The sequence below is a fragment of the Pogoniulus pusillus genome, chromosome 16, assembly GCF_015220805.1.
Source record: "Pogoniulus pusillus isolate bPogPus1 chromosome 16, bPogPus1.pri, whole genome shotgun sequence".
NCBI lineage: Eukaryota > Metazoa > Chordata > Aves > Piciformes > Lybiidae > Pogoniulus > Pogoniulus pusillus.
Genome location: NC_087279.1, coordinates 9,153,117 through 9,178,813, shown reverse-complemented (window position 1 = coordinate 9,178,813; position 25,697 = coordinate 9,153,117). Strand labels below are relative to the sequence as shown.

At 42.7% G+C, this 25,697-nt stretch overlaps 1 protein-coding gene across 9 annotated transcripts in view; it reads right to left on the bottom strand.

Annotated features, from left to right (window-relative positions):
- TAMM41 (TAM41 mitochondrial translocator assembly and maintenance homolog) overlaps positions 1-25,697 on the bottom strand; it is a 34,045-nt gene that overhangs the window by 6,158 nt on the left and 2,190 nt on the right. For 2 of the 9 annotated variants that reach the window (XM_064156354.1, XM_064156358.1), the window contains exons 3-8: positions 24,662-24,754; positions 21,351-21,501; positions 18,738-18,883; positions 16,072-16,237; positions 12,765-12,827; positions 4,303-4,394 (exon numbers count right to left, since the gene is read on the bottom strand). In XM_064156354.1, the coding sequence (XP_064012424.1) occupies positions 4,318-4,394; positions 12,765-12,827; positions 16,072-16,237; positions 18,738-18,883; positions 21,351-21,501; positions 24,662-24,754 (696 nt within the window). In that variant the 3' untranslated portion in view covers positions 4,303-4,317. The other 7 variants (XR_010305181.1, XR_010305180.1, XM_064156355.1 and 4 more) reach the window with 7 other exon arrangements.

Sequence of the window (25,697 nt, the reverse complement as noted above, 5' to 3'; positions counted from 1 at the left end):
TCCTAGGATGCAAGATCTCTGAGGTACCCTGGTCCAATAAAAGAGAATCACAGAACGGTCTGGATTGGAAGGGACCTTAAACTGCCTGCTGCCACGAGCAGGGATGCATTCCACTAGAGCAGGATGCTCAAGGCTCTGCCCAACCAACAGCCACAACTTCAAGGTAACAAATGCAAACCAGCAAAGGGAAGGAGCTGTTTGCATCCAGCCTTCGCTCATGCTGCAGCCATACCCCAGCAGGGTTCAGCAGTGCCCAGCTGTGCAGCACAGGGAAATTTTAATGTCTTTTTTTTAACTTCTGTAGGTTCAAGCCCCAGCTCTATGTTGCTTTTAGTCTCAAAAAGGAATTATATGCCCATTTAACAATGGTAGCAATGGCTGTTTTAAGTCAAGCATGTGCTGAAATGCTCTGCTAGTAAGGATTCTCAACCAGCTGCTGGGCAATCTGATGACACATTGTGTCTCTCAAACAGTTCTTGAAGCAGTTAGAATTCCTGAGCCAGTGGTTTCACATCCTGTGGTGCTGCACTCATGAGGGAATGATGTGACTTGCAAAAAGACAATAGTTACATTGCCATTTAGAGATGTGAAGAGGAGATAGAGGCAAAATTTGGAATAACATTTTAGTTGTTGGCCTTTAATGATCTTGGAACATGTGCAGCATGTGGGGTTGATTTCTACCTACCCAGTGTGCAGCAAGTGGTATTATTTTAAAACAAAAAGAATTCTCTTTTTCTGCTTACAGTTTCCATTTTCCAAAAGCTGACCACAGGGACAGAACTCAGGTACACAGAGAGAGGAAACCACAATTTCACTAGGAGTGATCTTGCTCCATTTGCTGAGGGCAAATCCTCACTGGAAGTGAGCATCCTTTCACAGAATCATAGAATCACAGAATGGTAGCAGTTGGAAGGGACCTCCAGAGATCATCAAGTCCAACCCCCCTGGCAAAGCAGGATCACCTAGGGCAGGTCACACAGGAATACATCCAGATTCATCTCGAAAGTCTCTAGAGAAGGAAACTTCACCACCTCTCTGGGAGGCCTGCTCCAGTGCTCCATCACCCTTACAGCAATGAAGTTTTCCCTCCTGCTTTTCCTTCCTTTCCTTGAGGAGTCAAGACGCACTTAAACCCTCTCCCACACAGCCTTCAAAGAAAATAAGCAGAACTACAAAAGAAAGCCCAGAAGATATAAAATTCAGTTAGATTAAAATCAATCATTCTGCTACCTATTCACACAGAGGGTAGTTGCTGAAATTGCTGTTTCCTACAGAGTGCTGTCATTTCAGTTTTGAAATGTTTTGCATATCCTAAGACTTCACAGATGAGAACTTCTCCCCCTGCTCCAAATAATAGTGGGCCCCACTAACAGTTTGCTAACACCAAACTGATGGTGTAAATGAGAGTCTTTTGGCCAAGCCCCTGCTCATGATTTCCCCTACAGTGCACTTTAATTAGGACAAAAACATAAATGTCCTTACCTTGCTAGATGAGCAAAGCAGGCAGCTCTGCCAGCACTGGCCCTCTCACCGGGTGACTATTTCACATTCAGAAGGGCAGGGCTCCAACCCAAATCTTTGTTCATGCTGCTTATACGTCTGTCTGGGTCTGTTTCTACCACTGGGACCAGAGTCCTCTGCTCTTAAAAACTTTCCAGCAAGCACACATAAGTAAGTCAACATCCAAGTTCAGATTTCTTTTGACAAGAGCTTACACTGAAATGTAAAAGCTTGTGTGGTATTTCATGTCTTCACTACATATGAAGTTAATTTGAGGGTATATTTTGTATAAAAGACTTCTAGATTATCCAGAAAGCAACCTCTTTATGCAAACAAAAAAATCCAGCCAAAACCCAAGGTCAATTGAATTGAAACAGCAGCTTCAGTTCTTCAGCTCCATTTCTTGTAACAAACATTCTGAATTGGAGACATTCACCTTTTACTAACAGGGACTGAGAATGCTTGTGCCACACATTCAAACACTCTCTACCTGAAGACACTTCTTCTGCAGAATATGGACAGTTGGCCTCTTAACTGAAAAGGGACATCTGAGGAGATTTGGCCTAAAATTTCCAGATGTCTCATCAAGGGTGATTCCAATTTTCCCTCTTGAATATCAAATACTTTAAAATAGTCAATATTTTAAAGTTCCTCAGCAAGGGACTTTTTAGGTAGTCAGGTAGTGGTAGGACTAGGGGGAATGGGGCAAAAAAATGGAAGTGGGTAGATTCAGATAGGATGATAGAAAGAAGTTCTTCACCATGAGTGGTGAGACAGTGAAACAGGTTGCTCAGGGAAGTGACAGAAGCCCCATCCCTGGAGGTTTTTAAAGGCAGGCTGGATGTGACTCTTAGCAACCTGATCTAGTGTGAGGTGTCCCTGCCCATGGCAGGGGGTTTGGAACTGGATGACCTTTGAGGTCCCTTCCAATCCTGACAGTTTTGTGATTCTGTGAAGTCAGCCTGAATGAATCACCTTACATACAACAATGTATTTTCTCTCTTCCTCTTTAAATTTATGCTTTGAACTGCTCCCTGGAAACAATTAGCAGCCAATTTAATTCCTATGTAGCTTGAGAGATAACCCTGCTGATCACAACACACAAGAAAAACAACCCTAACATGCTAATCAGGACAGGTATTTTATTTCCTTTTTTTACCTTTAAATTACTTTTATCATTGACACCCTCAGAAAGAAAATATTCTCTCAATTTATTTCTATAAACACAAAAAAATTAGGAAGTTCACCTGGCTCAGTGCATAAAAAAGGTTCTATTTACAACAGATGCTCCAAATCCATCACATCACACAGGAACACTGGCAGGAATGTCCAGTCTTTAATTACATGATGAATGCAACATCTTGTCTGGAAGTCTAACTGTCTCTAGTTCAGCTAATTTAATTAAGCAAGGGAGAGTGACTTTTATCTTTCTGAACATTTTTTTTCCAGGAAAATGATAATAATAATGATAATCAAAGAGTCAAACAATAGGTACTTTTGCTCATAACATTCCTAGGTTTAAAACACTTGGACAGAATCTTCTGCCAAACACCACACACTGCATACATCTGCATAAGTAAGTCCTGAAGATCAGTGCTTAGTGTGACTCTTCTTCCAACTAGGACACTTCTGACAACACTCAGTCACGAGCTGGGCAGTTGTCAGCTCAGTCTTGGGAAAAAAACCACCTCCTTTTTAATGAAAGGATCTAGTACCTGACAAGTTTCTCAATTCAAGCACTCTTATTCACATAAAAAGTCAATGTCACATACCTGAGGATAAAAATGTGCTTTTTGTGAGAAGTGTGACCAGAAGGTCAAGGGAAGTTCTCTTCCCCCTCTCCACTGCCCAAGGGATGACAAACCTGGTGTCCTGAGTCCAATTCTGGGCTCCCCAGATCAAGACAGATAGGGAAGTACTGGAGAGAGTCCAGTGGAGGCTACAAAGACACTGAGGAGCTGGAGCACCTCTGTGATGAAGAAAGGCTGTCGAACCTGGAAAAGGGCAGCTTGAGAAGAAATCTCTCAGTGGTCAACCAATAGCTAAAGGGTGAGGGGAAAGATGGGACAATGGACACAAACTGGAACCCAGGAGATTCCATCTGAACGGGAGAAACTTCTTTGGTGTGAGACTGATGGAGCCTGGAGCAGGCAGTTCAGAGAGGTTGTGGAGTCTCCTTCTCTCCAGAGATTCCAAACGCACTTGGACATTGATCTTGGACAACCCACTCTGGGTGACCCTGCTTAAGCAGTAGGGTAGGACTAGATGTTCTCCAGAGGTCCCTCCAATCTCCATCATTCTGGGATTGTTGTGTACCCTGCAGAAGGAGCCAGTAAGCATTCTCTGAAGAATTCTAAGGATGAACTTGTAGGTGCAGAAATAATGCATTTTGAGAGGACAGCTTCACATCTACTCCAAACTCCACAGACTCCAGTTCCTTAAGTCTCTGACAGAGCTAAAATTGAGGCAGGGAATATTTTGACAGAGTCTGAGGGTATTTTGGAAAATAAATACACAGAAAAGGAGTGGGTTTGGTTCTGAACTCACATGTACAATCAGTCCATTTTACACAGGGTTTCTGAAAATCCAACCTGTATTGCTCAGGAAAGCTTATTTCAGTATTAGCAGCATATAATTACTTTGCCCCATGACCATCAAAGCTTCCCCACTAACAGAAGTTCCTACTTCTGTAGTAAAATGGGTCCTGTCGTTTATTAGAACCGACTTAAATGTACTTTAATCTTCTCAAGTAGGCAATGCAACATCTGCAAAACATTTAAAGTACCATTTATTTACCCATACCCAGTATGTCAAGACTCAAGATGTCTTCCTTAACCATCCCCTGGTCATTTTATACAATTTCTTCACACTGTAAGTTACAGATTTCTTTGCCCCTAAAAAAAGAAAAAGACAGAAAACCCAGAAAACATCAATATTTAGGAAGGCTGAGTGAAATAAATTCTTCCTACCTTAAGTGAAGTGCTTTCCTGAAAGAGTGACAGCCTCATCCCTTGGACAGACATGCAAATAATCTTCTTGTCACATTCCTAACAGAAAATAATGTCACAATCCCCTGCTTCTTTTAATATCAAAGCACTGAAAAGAAACCAGGTCCATCCTGAAGGCCTCATGGTGTTGCATACAAGCATACTGCATGGACAATGACCAAGGCATAGAAAATGTAGACATTCATGGTAAAAGTCTCAAATAGCACAGAAGGAAAGTTGTTAATTTACATCCTTGTTCCTGAATGCTAAATGTAGGAAGGCTTTTAAACGACCTATGCCTAGAGTAGGCCCTCACCAAACTGATGTGGGACACTTTTCAAGTCCTTTCTCATCTCTTGCTGGGTCAGATGTCACAGGTTGCAAAGTTGGGGTTGTTCTGCCTACAGAAGAGAAGGTTCTGGGGAGACTTTATACTGGCTTCCCAGGACCTCGAAGAGGTCTACAAGAAAGCTGGGGAGGGATTCTTGACAAGGGTTTGTAGTGACAGGATGAGAATCAATGGCTTTGAGCTGGAAGAGCAGAGATTTAGACTGGATGTTAGGAAGTTCTTTCCAGTGAGGGTGGTGAGACACTGGAACAGGTTGCCCAAGGAGTTTGTGGATGCTCTCTCCCTGAAGGTGTTCAAGACCAGGTTGGACAAGGCCTTCAACAGTCCGGTCTAGTGGGAGGTGTCCCTGTCCATGGCAGGGGGAGTTGAAGCTAGATGATCTTTAAGGTCCCTTCCCAACCCATTCTACAGCTCTACGAAATGTGCTGCTGACCACTGAGGTGGAAACCTGTTCTGGCTTCAGCAAGCTGTAAAATTACACTTTAAGCTCCTTGAATATTTTGTTACTGCCCCATGCTAAGTAAGGGCAGCTGTCATTTCACAACAGAGAGCAGTACCTCTGCAAGAGAATGAAATTGCTCAGCTTGCATAACAAAGTGACAGCTGTGTCCTCAGGGGACAAAGAGGTAATTCTAAAATGATGGTGGGTATGGAAAACCAGGTTAATGAAGCATACACCCAGGTGAACTGAGCAAGCAGAAGTAACATCATAATGGTCAACAGCTATGATTTGGCAACACTGCCAACATCAGAAGCATACTGTGGACATCAGTGTGGATACCCTGGCACAGCAAGTTGCCTGGACTAAGTTTGCTTCAGAGCAACCTACGAGTCACTTATCTACAGGAAACCTCATCTGAAGCCACAACAGCTGTCACACTCCAGCTACAATGCCATCCTGCAGCAGCCCACAGGTAGTGAACTTTGGTAAAGAGCATTCCATGACACCAGGCCCACAGTAAAGGCAGGCAGATGTCCATTGTCACAGAGGTAAAGAAGACTTTTGCAGCAGTCACAGCCTGCAAATATTTACAGGTTTTCAGTATGAAGGGACCAAGAATGACTCCCACACCATTTGTAAGGTGCACTCCTAGAGATAAACACTTCCTGCAGTTCTACTCAAGATGAGCCTCCTCTTACAGGCCCAGAGTGAAAAAAGGCACAGCTCTTTGCTGGGTTTAGTCATTCAGCATTTTGAATCTTGGCACTTCAGCAGGGCTCCCAGATCCCAGCTAGTGAAGACACTTATTTTTGATCCCTCCAGCTTTTTTTTATTAAAAACCCACCCCAAAACAAGCAAATGAAGAAAACACAGAGTGCCTTTTCAGCTTACACCACAGCCTAATGACAGCCCTTACAAAATCAAACCCAAGAAGGCAAGCTTTTAACGCTGCACAAAAAGTTTTGACACTCACATGCAGAGAACAAAAAGTAGGATAGGTTTACTTCTCACAATCTGCCATGTGTTTATTCCACAGCCCACCGTTTACCTGAGGAGACTGACTAAAGCACATAGAAACAATTGAGCCCAAAGTCACACAGTCTGATAGAGCAGGACACAAAGAAACAAGACTGGAACAAGCGAGCAGCTCGGAGGCTGGTTTAGCCATTTACTGCCTTGTTTGCTTTTAGAGGGGACACAAGCCAATAACAGAGTAGGATAATATTTGACTGTGAAAAGACACTGTCAAGTGCTTAGGGACAGGATCCAATTCTGGGCTCCCCAGTTCAAGAGACATGGAACTACTGGAGAGAGTACAGCAGAGACTACAAAGGTACTGAGAGTGCCATGGAGCATCTCTGTGAAGAGGAAAGGCTGAGAGCCCTGGGGCTGTTTAGGCTGAAGAAGAGCGGCCTGAGAGGGGATCTGCTCAATGCTTAGCAAGAAAGAAAGAGTTGGGGTTTCAAGAGGATGGAGCTGGGCTCTTCTCAGTGGTGTCCAGTGACAGGACAAGGGGCAACAGGTAGAAGCTGGAACCCAGGAGGTTCCATCTCAACATGAGAAACCTCTTTGCTGTGAGGGTGCCAGAGCCTTGGAGCAGGCTGCCCAGGATATTTTGATCCTGTGCGGTCTCCTCTGGGTGCCCCTGCTTTAGTGGAGTCACACTAGATGAAGTCCTCTCCAACACCCACCAAGCTGGTGTTGTGTAAACAAATTAAGATACAGTACTCGAAGTGTGAGACGCACTCAGTATCAGCAGTTTAGAGTCACAAGAAGACACAAGCTGGGCAAGTATGCAGCAATAAGACAAAGTGCAGGCTCTGCTTCTGAAGGAACATGATGGAGAGTACAAAACCTATCAGAATAACCAGTTTCACACTTCCTCATGTTTATAATCACCATTCAAATAAACCCAGTGTTACCTTTTGTAAGGAATCCTCCATACATATATTCCAGCTTACAAACCATGTGTATCCCATATCCAAAAGTTTTCTACACTGAAGAGAGTTTGGTAAAAGCAAGTATAGTAATGAATTCACCATGGGCTCTCCTTTACAGCCTCTCAAGTAACAAGCAAATACTCATGTAAAGTCTGAAGCACCTCACACATCTGCATTAAAATAGCACACCATGCAACAACTCCAGCTGCTGAACAAGGCCAGGCTGAGCTCAAGCACAGCACATATACAAAAGAAGTGCTTCCAGAACCCAAAGTAACTGCACAGCTCTGAAAAACACAATCCCATCTCCTCAGTACCACAGCTCCAGGACACAGCCCCGAACAGAGCAACGACTGCCAGAATCGATGCTGTTCTGCCATTCCAGTGAAGCCAGCACACTTCTTGAGGTGCAGGAGAGCAACACAACCTCACTGGACTGTGTCCTTCTGGCACAGCAGCCTGAAAGTCAGCTTGTCTAACTGCCTGCCAACCCGCTCTGCCTCTTGCAGCAGCTCAACACACAGCAATTTTTCTCCTTCATATTTTCCCCCTGCAGGGAGCACTCCGTGGAACTCCACCCACCAGAGCCTTATGCAGTAAGATGCTGACATTTCTGCCCCAGCACATCATGCTGCACAGCAAAATACAGGTTTATACATACAGCTGGTTTCTTAAAGCAGCCCTCAGGGCGATGAGTCACATCTGTAGTAAAAGTTAATGGCTGTAATTATGGCTCAGTCTCAGAATCTGAAGCAGTTGGACCACATGAAAATGTCTTTCTGCTTCAGCTATGAATATGACTTGGTGGTTCCACCTCCTCTCCATTCTATGATACAGAACAAAGAGCTAATGCACAGGGAATCAAGACCACAAAACTTCAGTGTAAACATAAGTTGGATCTGGTTTTACTTAAGGACCCACGTTAAGCTTTTTGGACGTGTCAGTGTTGTAAGACAGTGATTTGGCTACAAGAGAAGTCTCCCAGAGCTTCCCAGTAGATATGTCTGGCTGCAGTATCCTTGATGTCCTTTTGAAAACAAAAACTTATGTAGACACTGCTGAAGAGATGTCAGGTGGAGGCAAATAACTATCTGTTGTTTGTGCATCATGCACAGACACACCAAGTTTTTACATCTGTTTACAGTGAAGTGCTGAAAATCTGCTCAGGCAGCAGATGGAGCCAGCAGTTACCATAAATCTACAGAGTATTTTATACTAAAGCTGTTCCTTAGAGTTAAAAAAAAAAGAAATACCTGGAAGACCTAGTATAATTATAACCCAATTCTAAGAAAGCAGATGCTATTCAGAGCTGCTAGTAGCATTTCTGATAACTCAAAGGTATCCTGAACAACTGCTTCAGCTGATGATTTAATTCACAGTTTTTCTATTCACAGGGAAATGGCAAGGCTTGCAGTGTTCATCCAGTAAGATATAAACAATAGACCTAACTTAAAGAACTATCAACATCAACAAGGACTTCAGAGTTTGTTCCCAAGGACCAGTCAGACACTGGCTATGTGGGAAAGTAAATCAAATGATGGTGCCATCTCTAATGGGAACCAGAGAGGCAACCTCACCGCAGAGTCACAGCAATACACAGGCACATTTTCAAAAACTAAATAGGGCATTTAACAACAAACAAAAACAGAGAGCTTGAGCTCGACTCCAAAACCACACTGGCAGAGAAAAATGAAGAAAAAACCTCTTCAATGGGTCAAAATTCTCTGTTTTCCTTGTGCTCCTTGCCAACAGCGTTAATACACATCATGCCATCTCTGCAGCAACTATTCCTGATTCAGCACTGAACTCAGAAACACACTAGACAAGGGACAGCCAGGCTACAGAGCAGAGCAGGCATTCTGCTGCTGCTTCTTGTCCAGAGAAAACAATCAGCCAGGGAAAAATTCTGTGCTCTCCAATACACTTCAAAAACTACGGTCATGTAGTGAGAACTAATCCTTCTGCAAGCAGACCTGGGACAAAAGTATTTGCACAGTTACTAGGAGTGGCATGAAAAAAATCATCAGAACTTAACAGAGCCACTGACTTAATGAGTCTTTCATAATTGCCTTATTTTAGCTACTACTCTTAACATAAGCACTGCAGAAGGACAGTCATGGAACTTTTCCAAAAGTCCATACTGGGAAGTGTGATAATAGGTCTTAAGGGTACAGAACATAAGACAAGACTTGGTTAAAGAGTGAAGACTGAAGTACAGCATCTTTAGGGATTAAGTGGAAAAGCTCAGTGCTTCCCTGCAATACACACTCCTTGCACAAGTCAAGGAAATAGCTCCAATGTAGCAGCCACAAAATCTTGGCTGTGTGCAGGATGGATATGAGCTGTGAGAGCCCCCACAAATGGCAATGCAATGTCAACAGTATCGAAGTCTCCCCCTCTGGTGACCAACTTTTTTAATTAAGAAGCCACGATTCTTCTTTCTTGGGAGGGGGCTGGAGCAGGCTGCCCAGAGAAGTTGTGACAACTTCTCTGGAGAGATTCCAAACTCACCTGGACATTGTGATCCTGGGCAACCTGCTCCGTGTGACCGTGCTTAAGCAGGAAGGTTGCACTACATGATCTCCAGAGGTCCCTTCTAACCCCTCCATTCTGTAATTATCCAGTCCAAGCACCCTGTTAAAGCAGAGTACCCACTGCAGGTAGCCCAGGATCACAGTCAGGCAGGTTTGGATTCTCTCCATGATCTCTCTGGGCATCCTGCTCCAGAGCTCCAGCACACTCACATGAAAGTTTTTCCTCATGTTCAGACAGACCTTTCTGGGTTCCACTTTGTGTCCACTGTACTGGGCACCACTGAGCAGAGTCTGGCCCCATCCTCTTTCCCCCTACCCTTTAGCTCTTGCTGAGCATTGAGCAGATCCCCTCTGGGGCTGCTCTTCTTCAGGCTCAGCGTTTCCTCTTCACAGAGATGCTCCAGTCTTTAGATGATCCCCAGAGGTTCCCAATAAGCCCTATCATGCTATGATCCTACTATCTCTCTCCTCAAGACATGGAAATTCTTCCTGAATTCCAGGGATGATCTCTGAAGACCACACAAACATCACATCTCAAAAATACCAAGCTCACATCCTGGTCAGATGAATTTAATTTCTTCTTTAAGGGGCACTACAGTGTGGGGTTCTGTTAAACAAAAAACAAACAAACAAAACTTTTCTGTCCCTCTTCAGAGAACAAAGTTGATGGTGCTCTGGCAAGGCTCATACACAGGCTTTTGAGTAACCCCAAAAGATCAGTCCTGACCTCTGTTGATAATGGTTTTGGCCAGATTCTGGCAGAAGTGCCTAAACACAGTTCAAATAAAACAACCTCAATGATGCTAAATGCAAGAAAATTAAGTTCTCACAAGTTGCCTTGCATCTGTGGCAAGGGATCACAACTTCTCTGCTCTACCCGAATCAGACTGCAAAAAAGATGTATTTTCTGCACTAAATGCACCACAGAATACATGGGTTTAGATAGGTGTTACTCTATATGTTACCAGAAGACAGATGGAGCTGGTTTTAAATCGAGAAAAAAAAAGCTGCTATATATAACCCAAAAGCAGTTAAGACAAAAGGACAGAAAAGGTATTTCACAAATATCTAAATTTAGGTGCACCAAACAAAAAACACAGTAAAAATTGCAATCTTCACTAAAAGATGCAATTGGATTCCCCTCAAGTCCCAGTAGAGTGATTCACTGCATGATACAAGAGGAGCCAACCACTCCCAGAGGTGATTTTCTGCCCATCAGAAGAGACAGAAAGGGAATAGAAATAATCTGACAGTGTTTAGCTGGTTTTACTGCTGCTCTTGCAGTCATACACAGAGCTTTGGTCAGGTCAGCTGCTGCCTTTCACAAGGCCCAAATTCAACACAATAATCCTATCTCTCATCCCTCAAAATCTACTCTCTGTGGATTTAGAAACAGGTAAGTTACAAGGTAGAATTTCCAGAAGAGGCATGTTACAATACGAGAAGTTTCGCCCACTAGCAGGTAATTTTGACAACAAACCCTGGATGAAAAGTGTCACCTATCTGGTAGAAAGTTTTCTCTCAGGAACCAATACCTGCAATATGCCTACTCCATACCTAACAAAAATGTGCTTTTCTGAGCTGGAGTTATGTCCTTAGTCTCCTCCAGCTGCTAATCAAAGCTAGGCAATAGCTTTGTCACACTTCTTCCAGTTAATGGAATTAGACCATTAACAGAGCCATATAAAAAGTCCAACAGTTCCTGCTTATTTTACTCAGAAGACCACAAATGGTCCTGAACACTGCAACCTGGGATTCTTTATAGGGAGAAAGTATAACATGGAGCTACCAACTTTAATACTACAAGGAAAGGGAGCAGCAGCTGTAGAAGTCTGGGTGATGATTGCTCAACAGGAATCTACACAGCTGCTTTTAAAAACAGCAATGGCCTCATCTGTATAGAACTGCTTTAGTGGAAGATTTAGGAATAGGTAGGAATGAGTTCAGAAAATCATTACGGAAGAAGCATGGAGTTTTCACTCTGCAGGAATTAAGACTATCTCCTGACCAGAGTTTTAAATTAATGAAAGCTCATGACTTAAGCCTTTCCTCTAAATCAAGCTGTAGGGGTGTCAGCTTTTTAACATGTAGAAACCGGGTCATCTTGGACCCATTAGATTTATTCCAGAGCTCAGAAATCAGGATGAAGCTCCAACTACGCAACTGGCAGCAGCTTTCATTCCACTAGGAAGATTGTGACAGCTGAAAAGCATCTCAGGTTTTCCTACATTTCCACACAAGTCCTTTTTTTCCCCCCCTTCTACACCTTCTTTCACGTTGACTTCATAATGCTCAACACTTTCTACATTACTTTTGAAACATGAGAGTTGCAGCAATACCCAGTGCTCAGCTACAGGCTCAGTTTGGAACACATGGTTCTCCAAACACACCTCTGTCTTCTGAGCCTGACAAAAATACTGGAGCCTATCAAAGTTCCCTCCCTCAAAATGCAGCCTTTCCTTTATTTTATGATGAAACAACCTTACACTCTACATCAGGGACAGAGTTTAGTAGTGGACTTGGCAGCGTTAGGTTAGCAGTTGGATTCAATGATCTTGATGGTCTTTTCCAACCTTAATGATTCTCTGAGTCTTTAACACACCAATACTATGTACTGCTCATTTAGGGATTCACTCACATGTACAAACCAGAGTGAATGATAAAGTCATTTTTTCCATTTTTTAATACAAAAGGAGCAGAACTAGTGCACATTAGCCAAATCTGACCCAGATATAAAACGAAACTGAAGTCAGAGGTTGGGTTTGCTTCCTGCTTTTGGGTTGCTGGTGGTTTTTGTTTGTTTGAAGGAGTCATATAGACTCCAATTCCTCTGGGCATCTTACAGTTTCTCAATAGTTCTATAAAGCCTCTGCTTTAAATACTACTCTTACTTTCTGGGAACACCCAAAAAGTTAATTCTTTAAAGAAGGCAGTCTTGGGACCCTGTAATTTTGACTTTATGAAACCCAAAGGCCGATGTCGATAGAAATCACGAATCACGCACGTTCTTACCAGCTGTCAGTATGGTTTTAGCACTCTGCACTATACTGGAAGATCTCACAATTCCCGAAATGCCTGCAGACAGAAAAGCACACAGATGTTACCCATCTTCAGTTTTGTGGGAATTCTTTTATCCTCCAACATACACAAAAAAAAAGTTAAATACTTTTCAAGTCATGAAATGACGACAGCCTGAAAGTAAAGTACTCACTGAAGCTGGGAAAATTTGTTTCTTCTCTGCTTTGTCATACTGACTGAAAGTGTTTTCTAAGCTATTTTATTTTATACACAACACAAAAAAACCCCAAAAACCTCCAACAAAACAAACAGATCAATATTAAAACAGGTACAAACCAGTAGGAATTGATCAAGTTATTTGATTTGCTGTTCCCATTATTTCTCTCCTAAGATGGCTAGTCACAAAAGATTCAGAGCTGTTTGATCTAACTGCTGGTATATTAAGTTTCTAGAGCAGAACAAATTATACTCATTGTTGGCTCCAGTATGAAATTGGGATTTTGCATGTCTCGGATTCAGTGGAGATGTTGACACTGTGCAGTGTTTGTCTGGCTTTAAGTTACCAGCTTTGAGAGACAAGGCTCGTTTACCCTTTGCACTGTGGCATGTTCAGTTCCCAATGTCCAGTGGTTCTTAGGTATTAACAGAACAGTATAGAAAACACAAACCCTTGTCTTCAGAAGCACTGAGTTTTACCTAACACACAAACAGATCAGCATGCTGGGAGGTACAGAACAAAACTAATGTGTGCTATTAAATACTTTAAAATGTAGAAATGTGGCAGTCCCAGAGCTAGCCTTCAAAAATTGAAGTTCAACAAATGCAACTGTAGAACTCAGCCCCTGGGGAGGAATAATCATCTCTACCAATGCTGTTGAAGGGTTACCTCCTCTAAAGCAGTGCTGCAGAGAAGGATCTAGGAGCACTGGTGAACAACTGCCCTATGAGCCAGCAATGTGCCCTCACAGGCAAGAAGATCAGTGGTTTCCTGAGCTGCAGGAAAATAAAAAGTGCAGCCAAGAGGGCAAGGGAGGCTCTCCTCCCACTCTGCTCTGCCCTAGAGAGGACATGTCTGCAGCACTGGGTCCCCACTTCTGGGCTCCCCAGTTCAAGAGAGACAGGCAACTACAGGAACTACTGGAGAGAGTCCAGAGGAGGCTACAAAGATCCTGAGGGGTCTGGAGCACCTCTGTGAGAAGGCTGAGAGACATGGGGATGTTTAGCCTGGAAAAGAGCAGCCTGAGAGGGGATTTTTATCAACACCTAAAGGGTTGGGCCAGAGTCTTTTCTGCAGTGCCCAGTGACAGGACAAGGGACGGTGAGCATAAACTGGAATCCAGGAGGTTCCATCTGAACAGGAAGAGAAACTTCCTTTGTGTGAGAGCGCTGGAGCCCTGGTGCAGGCTATCCAGAGAGGTTGTGGAGTCTCCTTCTCTGAAGAGATCCCAAACCTGCCTGGACATTGTGATCCTGGGCAAGCTGCTGTGGGTGACCCTACTTTAGCAGGGAGATTGGACTGGATGATACCCCTAGAGGTCCCTTCCAATCCCCACCACACTGGGATTCAGGGATTGTGTGAACCAACAGTCATTCTTCTGCATTATCCAGAATGTAGAATACAATTTCAAAAACTATTTTTAAATCCTTCTTTCAAAGCTTCTTCTATGAACAACAACAAAGCTAAGGGAAACACAGAAGTAAGAAGGATACAATATTCCACCAGAAAATAAATTGGGAGGATAGGGAGGGAAAGGGAATACTGTTCAGCTAGTAAAATACCTGTGGACTATGCAATTTAACTGAAGTATTCAGCTTGGTCTTGCAGTGTTACCAAATGACTTGTCCTGACCTTTACCTCAGTTCCTGGATTAGAAAAAATTTCTGGCCACAGAATTGAAAGAGGGATTTTAATTTGTTTTCCTAGGATCATGAACTGGTTGGCTAGAGAAGACTGAACTGCTGCAGCACTGTACACAGCCCACAGAGACAGCTGTGCCTGCAACACTCTACATAAAGATAACCACAAGGACACTTAGCTCATGGAAGACAACTTGGAGCTCTAAATCTACCAGCAGCTCACAACACTACACGTCTTACTTCCAGGTTCACCTGTTACCACATTGCTGTCGCAGCCCAGGCACAGAAGCATAGAAACTGCCACAGATCAAGATAAACAGATGAGCCTGGACATGCTGATGGCCGTGCTCAATTCATGCCACACTCTGTGCAGAGCTGCATTGCTTCCCCAAACACAAACCAGTGAGAGAGCTCCCTCCAGAGTTGGCTAGTGTCTAGAGGTTCTCAGGTGACTAGTGAGCATTTGCTGTGCCCAAGCAGCTTGCAAAATTTGAACCAAGATCTGTCAAGCTCCTTGTAAACGTAAATGACTCTTCAGTACTAAAGGTTTTAAATTTTGTGCACTATGAGCATAAAAAAAAAATCAAAGTACAAAAAAGAAAACATCAATATCTGCAGCATTAGCTTTAACTTGCTCCTGCAATGTTACCTTGCTTCAGGGAAGCTGTGACTATGAGAACTGCCCCAATCATTTTCCTCACAGCTTGAGCTGTTTGCCAGAGCTCCCTTACCTGGACTAACCACAATGACTGAGAAAGGTCATGTCACCAAGGCAGAGAATTAACATAGCACTGCAGTGTCTGACTGGCAGGATATAGAGCTGAACATTCAGATGAAGTTACATCAGCCAATGAAATCCTGAAGATGTATCTCAGAGGTAGATGGTTTAAGTAGGCCACACTAGTTCCTTCTTTCAGGACCCAAATCAAAACATATCTCTCTGAAAGAAGGTTGTAGCGAGGCGGAGGTTGGGCTCTTCTCCCTAGCAGCAAGTGATAGGACAAGGGGAACCAGCCTCAAGTAGCACCAGAGGAGGTTTAGGTTGGACATCTGGGAACAATTTTTTTTCCCCATAAAGGGTTGTCAAGCCCTGGAACAGGTTGCCCAGGGCAGTGGTGGAGTCCCCAGCCATAGATAGGTTTAAAAGCCATGCAGACATAGTGCTGAGGGACATGGTTTAGTGGTGACCTAGTAGTGCTGGGTTAATAGTTGGACTTGATGATCTACCCTAAACAAGCCTCTGAATCTTTCTTAGTAGGAATGCTATTTGATAGCATTTCAGATAACCCATTTGCAATCAACACATGCCAAATCATACTTCTGGGAATGTATCTCATGATTAATCTCTTGTCTTCTTTGTGCTTCTCTCTAAATCAGCCTTGTGAATTAGAAGAACATATTCACACCTTGAAGGAAATTACAGATTACAGTGATTCAGGCCTACCTTGATGCACCACAATTCCGCAGTCAGGGTCATGGGCAACTTGCAGTAGAATTTCTTCCACATCTCTGTTTTTCCCAGGAGGGTCTACCAGGGAGGTTATCTTCTGCTGCAGAGTCCTTGGCAAAGCCATTAGTTGTGCAAATTGACCTTCTGGGCTTTTATCAATCTGTCATAGAAGAAAAAGACAGTAAAAGCATTCAGTGTAAATAAAGCAAGTTCTCTGTTTCAAAGAGGTCAGAAAAGTCTTTTAGCTATCTCTGACCTCTGACCTTGTGAAAGCCATTGACAGTGCTCAGGGTAACTTCCAAGGCACTGATAATGCTGTATCTCAGCTCTGAAACTGAAAATCAATGCAGTGCAAAGATGTTAATGTTTATCCAAGAGAAAACTAACACACACACAAGATCTTGCTGCCTCTGCAGGCAACCTTTCTCTGAAACTGTACCATTTCTGCTCTACCCAACTGCCTTTGGAAACAGAAGTACACTACAATGAAAAATACAAAAGTTCCCAAAGGACCACTTAGCTCAGTTCCTCTTGCCTGAATATAATCAAACTGTGCACACAGGCACTGCGAGTTTAGTTTGAAAAAGAAGATCTTTTCTTCTTTAAACTCAAAGCACATCTGGTTTGTGCAGTTTGAAGGAAACATTCATTCCCCGTTTGCCAGTGTAAATCAGAAATTTGATGACCCTTGTTTGAACACAAGGAGACCAATGTGCAGCCCTGCACATGTTCATGCAGAATGTGAGCACAGAGAGTGAAAAATCCATAGTGGGGCAGATCTCTCCCAAACTGGAGGAAAATATGAAGAGCTCGATTCCTCCCACACAGTTTTTCAGACAGCTCATGGAGATATCAGACAGCAGCCTGGCTGCCCTATACACTCCCTTCAGTCAATGGGGAGAAAATGATATCCAGATGAACCGCCCACTGACTGCAGAGGGAGATGACAAGGAGCAGGCTCTTCACACGATGTGGGAGGAATGCAGGCCTGAACCAGAACTGTCAGAAGTGGTGTCTGCCTTCAGATGGCGTTCAGGAATCTTTTAAGAAAGAACCTTCTCTATAATTCCAAAGATGTATTCTTGTAGATAGGGTTTATATTCTGCATTGAACAGCAACTCCAACAGCAACTGTCCTTTTCTGTCTGGGGAATAACTGCCAACGGTCAGACCAAGGTGGGAGGAATAAATTATTTAAGCATATTCCCCAGAATCAACAGTAAGGTCAATAGCATTGATGACCATTATGGAAAGTTTTATTACCCAACAATGTGTTTGTAGCATGTCACCAGGATTTGTTTTAAGGTAATACAGCAGAGAATATATTTCTAAGTAGCCACTTTCTTGGAGAAAGCATTACTGATTCTTTTCAAAATTCATCCAAGTATTTTTTCCACTCAAGTGCTCAGAAGCACACTCATAAGGAAACAAGAAGACAGCTGCAGTATAATAGAGATGAGCCTACGCTGTACTCCAAAGTGTTGCAGCAAAACTGTTTACTGCATTCAAGCTTGCTTGTAGCTGTATTTTAGTTCCTAACAAAGACATGCCCTAAAAGAAGGTGTTTGTGATAGAATCACCATGGTGACTTGAGGATAAAGAGGCACCCATGCCCACAAGACAACCTGTGCTGTGTCTTCCTATTGAATATTCAAACACACCGCAAGAGAGAAGAATTGCTGTTGGATCTCTCATTGTGGGGACATCTCCTCCCTAACTGCAATTACACACACACATCTTAGGCCAGAAAGATGGAATTTAAGATACTGGTCATTCTGGACACCTGTTTCCTAAACACTAGTTACAGCAGTAAGTATCTAAAGGCAATGCCAGGATTTCACTTGGGTGTAGTCAAGTGCTCTTCCATAACTAATAGGCCAGGGGGTGTCGTGAGGCGCAGTTTGTGATGGCAGCAAGTTGCACCTCTAAGTTATGACCTAATGTGTCTAACACAAACCATGTGTTTAGTCAGCACATCCTAGATCTTCTTTCCACATGGTAGTCGTTAGAACACACGTTCTGAAACCACCTCCTCCTGTTCCTTGCTAGGGCTACAGTTCTGTGTCCATACTCAGTGAAAATGAACAGTAGCTGCTGCATATGCAGAGACTGATATTTCAGGCAAGTCTTCTGGTTGCAGAATCAACTAAACAACACAAACATCACAAATAGCAAGTACAGGGACTACAGCCACTCTCCTCAGCATATGGCATCATTCTTGCCTTCTGTCAACCTGATAAAGCATTTCCACTTGCTTCTCTTAAAAACATTTTGAAGAATGTTTTTATGAGAAGAGGCTGAGAGACGTGGAGCTCTCTAGACTGGCAAAGAGCAGACAGAGAGGATCTTCTCAATGTTCATCAACAACAAAAAGGGCTGTTCTCTTTCCAGTGGCAGCCAGTGATAAGACAATGGGCAGCAGATAGCATGCAACTACAACACAAGAGGTTTCACTTCAACATGAGGAAAAACTCTTTCCTGTGAGGGTGCCAGAGCACTGGAGCTGGCCATAAGGAGAGTGGAGTCTTCTTTTTTGGAGACTTTCAAAGCCACCTGGATGTGTTCCTATACCACCTGATCTAGGTGTTCCTCTGTTAGCATGGGGGTTGGACTAGATCTCCAGAGGTCCCTTCTAAGCCCTACCATTCTGTGAATACTCACCTCCAGCCTTCCCAGATGGTGCTTATAGACCACTTGAGGGCAGTCCTGCAATATGCTACTGTAGAGCTTCTGAAAATGGGGGACATTAGGCTTCACGATGTTCTGCACTTTCGATCTGTCTTCTCCTATGACCATTCGGAAATCACCTGGACAAGAGAAGAGAAGCAGTTCATTCATTAGGAGAAGAATGAAAAATCAAAGAAGGAGAATATAGCAAAACCACAACACAGTACAAAGTTGTCATCTAAACCTTTCTCTTCTCATTCCTTCGATGCCTAAATTATCCACCACAAGGTTTACCTTCCAGCAATGAAAAAATATCATTCAAATACCCTCGAGCACAGAAAACAAGATGCAGGATTGTTACATGTCCTCTGACATGCTGTAATGTCATCAAATCAGGTGTTTCACTGGGACACCAAAAAAATTCCAGCTGTCAAATACAGCCTGGAAAGCATCAGTAACTCAGTTCTGTTCTCCGCTACCATACACCAAAAGATCACTACATAAATGCCCCAGCCCCAACACTCTGTACCTAAAAAACAAAGAATACTTCACTTTTCCAGTGCTGAAAGAACTGTCTTTCAGTACTTTCTTACTGCATTCTCACTGCACTTCAAGGCCAGTCCCCGAATATCTTACCAGTCATGGTAAGACCACAGTATCACCTTTTCCTCTTAGCCACATACTTTGTTAGTTGTTTCCAAAAGCAGTTTGTACCAGTACTGTTACATTACTGACCTCTCCACTCTCTTTTACATAGGTGACTGAAAAGTTTTAGATATTTTAAAGCAACAGGACAGTCAGCCTTTAGTGGTGCATTCATCAACCTTCAGCAGGTATCACCCTGGGAGCTTTCAGGTGACCAACCAGGAGCTGGAGGCTCAGTGCAGCACATAACAGCAGACAAAATCCTTAAGCAGTTTACTTTCACACTTCCCACCTTCAGGGGATAAACACTGCTGCAAGGTGGCAGCTTGCTAGTGTGACTTGGTTTATTTCCATTCACACCAAGCTGCAAACAAATATATCCCAAATAAATGGCACTGACTCTCACTGGCAAGAAACACACCAAAAAAAATAACAGGATAAACATTCTCCACATTAGAGCATGAAAAAATCTTCTGCAGTCTCTAAGGAGACTGATTAGAGTCAACTTGTAAAATCAATTCTGTCTACTGGCAAACCCTCTAAAAAGTTGAAGACTTAACAAAACAGCAGCAAAAGAAAAGATCCACAAATATGTAATTTACAGCCTTCTGCTTGAAGGTTCCCAGCTGGAAGTCTTGCTGCTTTAGCTCTGCTCACACTGCATAGCCAATTTCAACACCTCACGCCATGGTAACGTTCTCCCACGTTTTCATTAACTGCAGGGTTTCAAAGGACAGGTTAAAAGGGTATCTTGGTCACTAGTGCGCACCAGGAATCCGGTGTAAATTCCTGGGCAGGTTTCAGGTGGGCAGGTTTGCAGCCCTGCAGCAAGCACACCTGGCTGGCAGCCCTCAGCCACCCCACTGCCAGTGCCCTCCGTACTGTCACTGTTGGAACAACTCAGAAGGAACAATAGCAGGAGAAGCTGGCCAAGCTGACCAGAAGCGCTATACGAAGAACAGTCACACTCCTCAGCAGAGCCAAACTGCAGCTTACCAGCCCACCTGCCTATCTGTGCTCCTTCCAGAGCCAAATCTGTGCTCCTGTATGAGCAGAGAAAGTACAACACTGACCAAACATATTCATGGTGCTATCATTAAGGATATCAACATTTCAAAAGCAGTGCTGAATTAAACTGTAGCAATTAACTTTTGTACTGAAGAGACTTTTGTATCAAAGAGAGTAATTCTTTAACTTGTTCTCTGTATCAATTTCTTAATTAAAAGAGGAAACTCTCTTATCCAAAAAAGAGTCAACAAATACCAACCAGAAGGTGACTGTTAAATGTACATTTAGGAATCACAATCTGAGTATTTAACTAAGACCCTTAAATACAGAACATTGAAAAAGTAGGAGATAACCAGGTACAGGTCAAGACTGTTAGACATTACACTTAGTGGTAATATTTTTTTCCTGAGATTTTGAACCATTCAAACTAAGTAAAATGGACACAAATGGCAAAAGAAAAAACCAGCAGGGCTTACTGTGACAGGACAGGGAGTGATGGGTTTAAACTGAGAAAGAAATTTCGACTGGAGAGATAGAAGGTTTTTACAGTGAGGTTGGTGGAAGACTGGCACAGGTTCCCCAGAGGTAGGTGACATGCCTGAAACCATGCCAGGTGAGATTGTTTGAAGCTCTGAGCAATCTGTTCTGGTTGCAGGTGTCCCTGCTGACTGCAGGGGGGGTGGAATTGATGAGATTCAAATGTTCCTTCCAACCCAAAGCATTCTATGATTCTACATTCAATCACTTACACTCAGCCGTTCACAAACCCAGTAGGCAGAAGTTTTGCCTGTGCCCCTACACCTATTTCTGATGAATAAACCCCTCCAAGCTGTCACATAACACGGCAGTAACCTAGAGCTGTTTCAGCAGATGAGTAAGGACATAATCAGACTTCCTCCTGCAGGTCAACAGCTCCAGCTTTTCTCCTCAGTGACGGTAGACACCACTACTAACCCGTGTAGGAGAGTGCTGCAATCTGCATGTAGAGGTCTTCTTCAGAGAAACTCTCTGGCAACATGAGGAAGGCAGCCGTGACAGCGCTCTTCAGGTTGCTCACCAGAGCTGCCTGCAGCTTGCTGTTCTCATTCTGCGTCAGTATTTTCACCTGAAAAAGCAGGCGGGGGAAGCATGCCTTCAGGAAAGTGCTACTGAAGAGGGAGCTAGAAACATTACTCAACACAGCAGGAAAATACTCCCTAACACAAACAGGATTTTTTCAAGAGAAAATTATATGCTGGGCTTCAAAAGTCAAACATCTGAAACATTGTAGTAGTAACACCATGGAGGAACAAATTTTGATCGTTTCAGACAGCCAGAAATCTCCTAGGAAGACAGAGTGCAGCAGCTATCACCATAGATGAATGTTGATTCTGGAAGTAAATCTGAAAGACCACCCAAGTTCAGGAAGGCTTGTTCACAGCACAGAGAACACATCAGAACTATTCACTGTATTGTATCACATCAGGGGGAACAAAAGCAATTTATTCTGGTCTTACAGTATACAGAGAATTCAGTGAACTAACAGAAGAGACTTGGAAATTATTAAGTTAACAGCTCTTAAGATCTGGAGAACAGGTCTGGTGAAGAAGGGCTGAAGGAACTAAGGTTGTTTAGTCTGGAGAAAAGGAGGCTGAAATGACAACTCATTGTTCTCTACAACTAGGGCATTGTAGAGGTGAGACTGTAAAGATGTAGAGAGTAGGCTGGAGCCAAGTGGGGGTTGGTCTCTTCTCCCCAGTACCAGATGACAGAATGAGAGGAAATGGCCTCAAGTTGCACCAGGGCAGTCTTAGGTTGGACATTAGAAGAAACTTCTTCACTGAAAAGTTCTCTAAAACTGGAACCTACATCCCTGGAGGCGTTTAAAAGAGGCAGATATGGTGCTGAGACACATGGTTTAGTATGACACTTGATAGTTAGAGAATGTTTGGACTGGATGATCTTAAAGGTCTTTCCCAACCAAAACAATTCCATGATGCTAAGTATTTTAAATGAGGGATACAGTCAGTTCTACAGCTAAGCATGGCCCTCAGCCAACACAACGTTTTAAAGCAGGAAAATGTACAACCTTGACTGGCAGGAAATTTATACAGAAGAAACTGCAGGCATGTGTAAACAAAAGGTAGTTACAAACAAAATGCACAAAGAAATCTCATTGTAGAACAGCAGGTGTCAGGAGTACTATTCCAGTTTGTCATTTAGCCACACCTACACTTTGCTGAATGTCACAGCAGGAGTATTTTTTTTTCATTTTCTTTCAAAAAATCCTTTTACAGATTTGGAAAAGGGAACAATTCTGGAAACAAGGGGGTGCTCTGCCACTGCTTCATAGGCATTTTTACAATGTGCAAAACTTAAATGTCCCAAGACCTCTCTGAAAAGTACAAGATAATTCCACACACAATTGGTACTCTTCATCCTCTCACCTCACTTCAATTAACTAAACACTTCCTTCTCCTCAGTTTCTCCAGGACAACAGTAAACACAGCATCTTACAGCAGATGCTTTTAAAAAATCTTCCTCCTCTGAAAGCAAATTATGTCTTGTTTGTGCTCTATTTATTTCACCTTTTAGGAAGAAAAAAACCAAAAAGCTGTTGCAACTACATTTACTCAGTTTTACAACAGAGTTAAAGAGGTATTTAGTTCATCGCCTTTACAAACTTCATGTAGGATAAAAAACAGTACACTTTTAAGACAAAGAAGCCTGGAAAGAAAAGCTGGCATTTCTAAGTGGCAATTTCAAACTCAAGGCAACCAGTTTATAACAGAAACAAAACTTCCAGTGAAAATTAATCCGAGATTTTCAAGCTGATGTTTTAGCTTGAAGCAAATGTTTTAGCTCAGGTGTTCTAACAACTTGCAGAGCTCTCACTCATAGTGACAGCTTTGTAATGGAACACCAGGAAAGCACTGGCGGCCTCCTCCTCTACAGCAGAGTGAGCAGAGATGTTCCAAACAAACTGCTAAAAAACATTCATGCCCAGAACCAGCACAAACGGCAAAGGGTATGTAAGAGATTACAGTGTGTAAGAACTCAGAGCTATCCCTGTTTCCCCTCAAAAGAGGCTTACTGCATGCTTTTAAGAAGGTAAAAAAATCTTTCTGTCACTACCACTCACATCACATAAATCAAGAGACCATATTAGTTGTAAAATCAGAACCAGCAGAGATATTTTAAACCCATACAACAGAGCTAAACAGATTAGGTGGTAATTTTTTATTCAAAATCCCAGTTCAGTGATTCTGGATAGTTTCTATCGGAAAAGATTGTTTGAGCATCCTCCAAGTATCTCCTCAAACTAGTCAAGTTCTAGTTTAAGTCCTGCAGTCTTTACTCACAAAAGTTCCTATGAGTTTCATGAAAACAATTTGGACTGATTTGTTCTTTTAGCTATTAAATAAATAGGTACAAGGCTATCTTTGCTGTCCTCTTAGCAACCAAACAACAAAACTCTGCCTTCTTGTGCAAACCTGTACTCTCATTGAATGTAATCAAAAGATACCAAGCACAAGTTGTATGTACTAAGAAGATGAAAGACAAAAACTAAGCAAAAGAGCAGCAAATATGGTTGCAGTGAAAATAAATATTCACTAGTCCTCATTAATGTGAAATCCAGAATTGCTCCTCCTGTTTTGTTTTTTCTCAATGTATTAAGTTTCATGCTTTGTAACGACAGCATCTGTTCTAACCCGTGTCACGCTGTAATAGGTCTCTGGAGACAGAAAAGCCAGTGGAGCTGAGATAAGTTAGTCAAACTTTCAATTTTTTAGTTAAAAGCTTAATTGGCTTCTGTTCCAAGCCATGAACAGAGTTCTCCTCTCCCTCTCCCTCCCCCACCTCCTCTCTTGAGAAATTTTAACGTGGCAGTGCTGCCGTCTGCTGAAAGAACAGCAAAGTGGCTTTCATCTTTAAACACTTATCTGTGCTAAACACCGGTGGTGACTGCTATCATTTGTTCTTAAAGGTAAATATTACATTGAACATTAAAAGGCCTTTGAGGTAACACAGCCAAGCTACTCACGATTTACTGCAGGCAAAAATACGTGATGAATACACTTACTTTTATGTTTCCCTCACATAACACAGAACATCCTTAAGGACCACATTTCACTTCCTTTCTGACATCATCCCTCTACAGCCAGACCACCAAATCAGAGCAGGTAATTTGTCCAGTACTGACACATAGACCCTCAACAATTAAAGACTACAACTGATCATTTTCCAGCTCGTCAAGGCAAATAACCGAACAGACCAATGGTTACCGGTTTTTGTAGCCGTCCAGCCACATAGAGGGTTTTCCAGTGAAGCAAATCATCAATCAGGGTATCAGTGCTAATTACACCATATTTGATCATCTGGCAAAAAGAAAAAGCAAAATAAAGGCTTTTGAAAAGTCTGCACCACTTTCACCACATGAAACTCAGTACTTCCTTAGTGTAACTGCCATTAATTCTAAGGAACATGCACCTCCAATAGAAAAAAGGGATGCATAACATTAAAACATTTCAATGAACACAGGAAGCAAAAAAGTTCCTATTTACATGCAGACTTCTGAGGGAAAAAAGAAAGAGGTGGAAGGCACAAAACTCTTTAAGAATCTAAGTTACAATAAACTCACTCCAGATTCAATCACTAAAAGAATTTAAATCCCAAAGACATCTCACCTAGACAAGATATTGAAGCTGAAGAGATGTAAACAGTAAAATACAGCTGCTTATGAAAAGATTTTGGGATGGTTATGATCAATTTTATACCAGCCAAATGTTTCAAGACTTACAGTATCCTTCTTGATAGGATAATGTCTGGGACTCAAAGATCTAGGAGGTCTTTTCCAGCTTTAGTGATTCTATGATACTGAAATGGCATGGACCGGACCAGTTCCCCGGCAGAAAAGGACGTGGGATGCTGGCTGATAGCCAACTGAACATGAGCCAGTAGTATGCTCAAGTGGTTAAGGTGGCCAACAGCATCCTGGCCTGGATCTGCAACAGTTTGACCAGAAGGAGTAGGGAAGTGATCATGCCCCGGTACTCGGCACTGGTGAGGCTATACTTTGAATATTGGGTTCAGTTTTAGGCCCCTCATTACAGGAAAGACACTGTTACTGTTATGAGGTAACAATTTGTTATCGCATGGCAAAGGTTACCCAAAGTCAGCACCAAGGGAGACAGACACAGCATTCTCCTTCCCTGACCCCCATCTCCACTCCCCCTCACCAAGCATAGCCTTCACACAGATGCAAGAGTAGGATGTGTTGCACAAGTTACAGAGAATTAGTAACTCTACCCAAGCTCCACA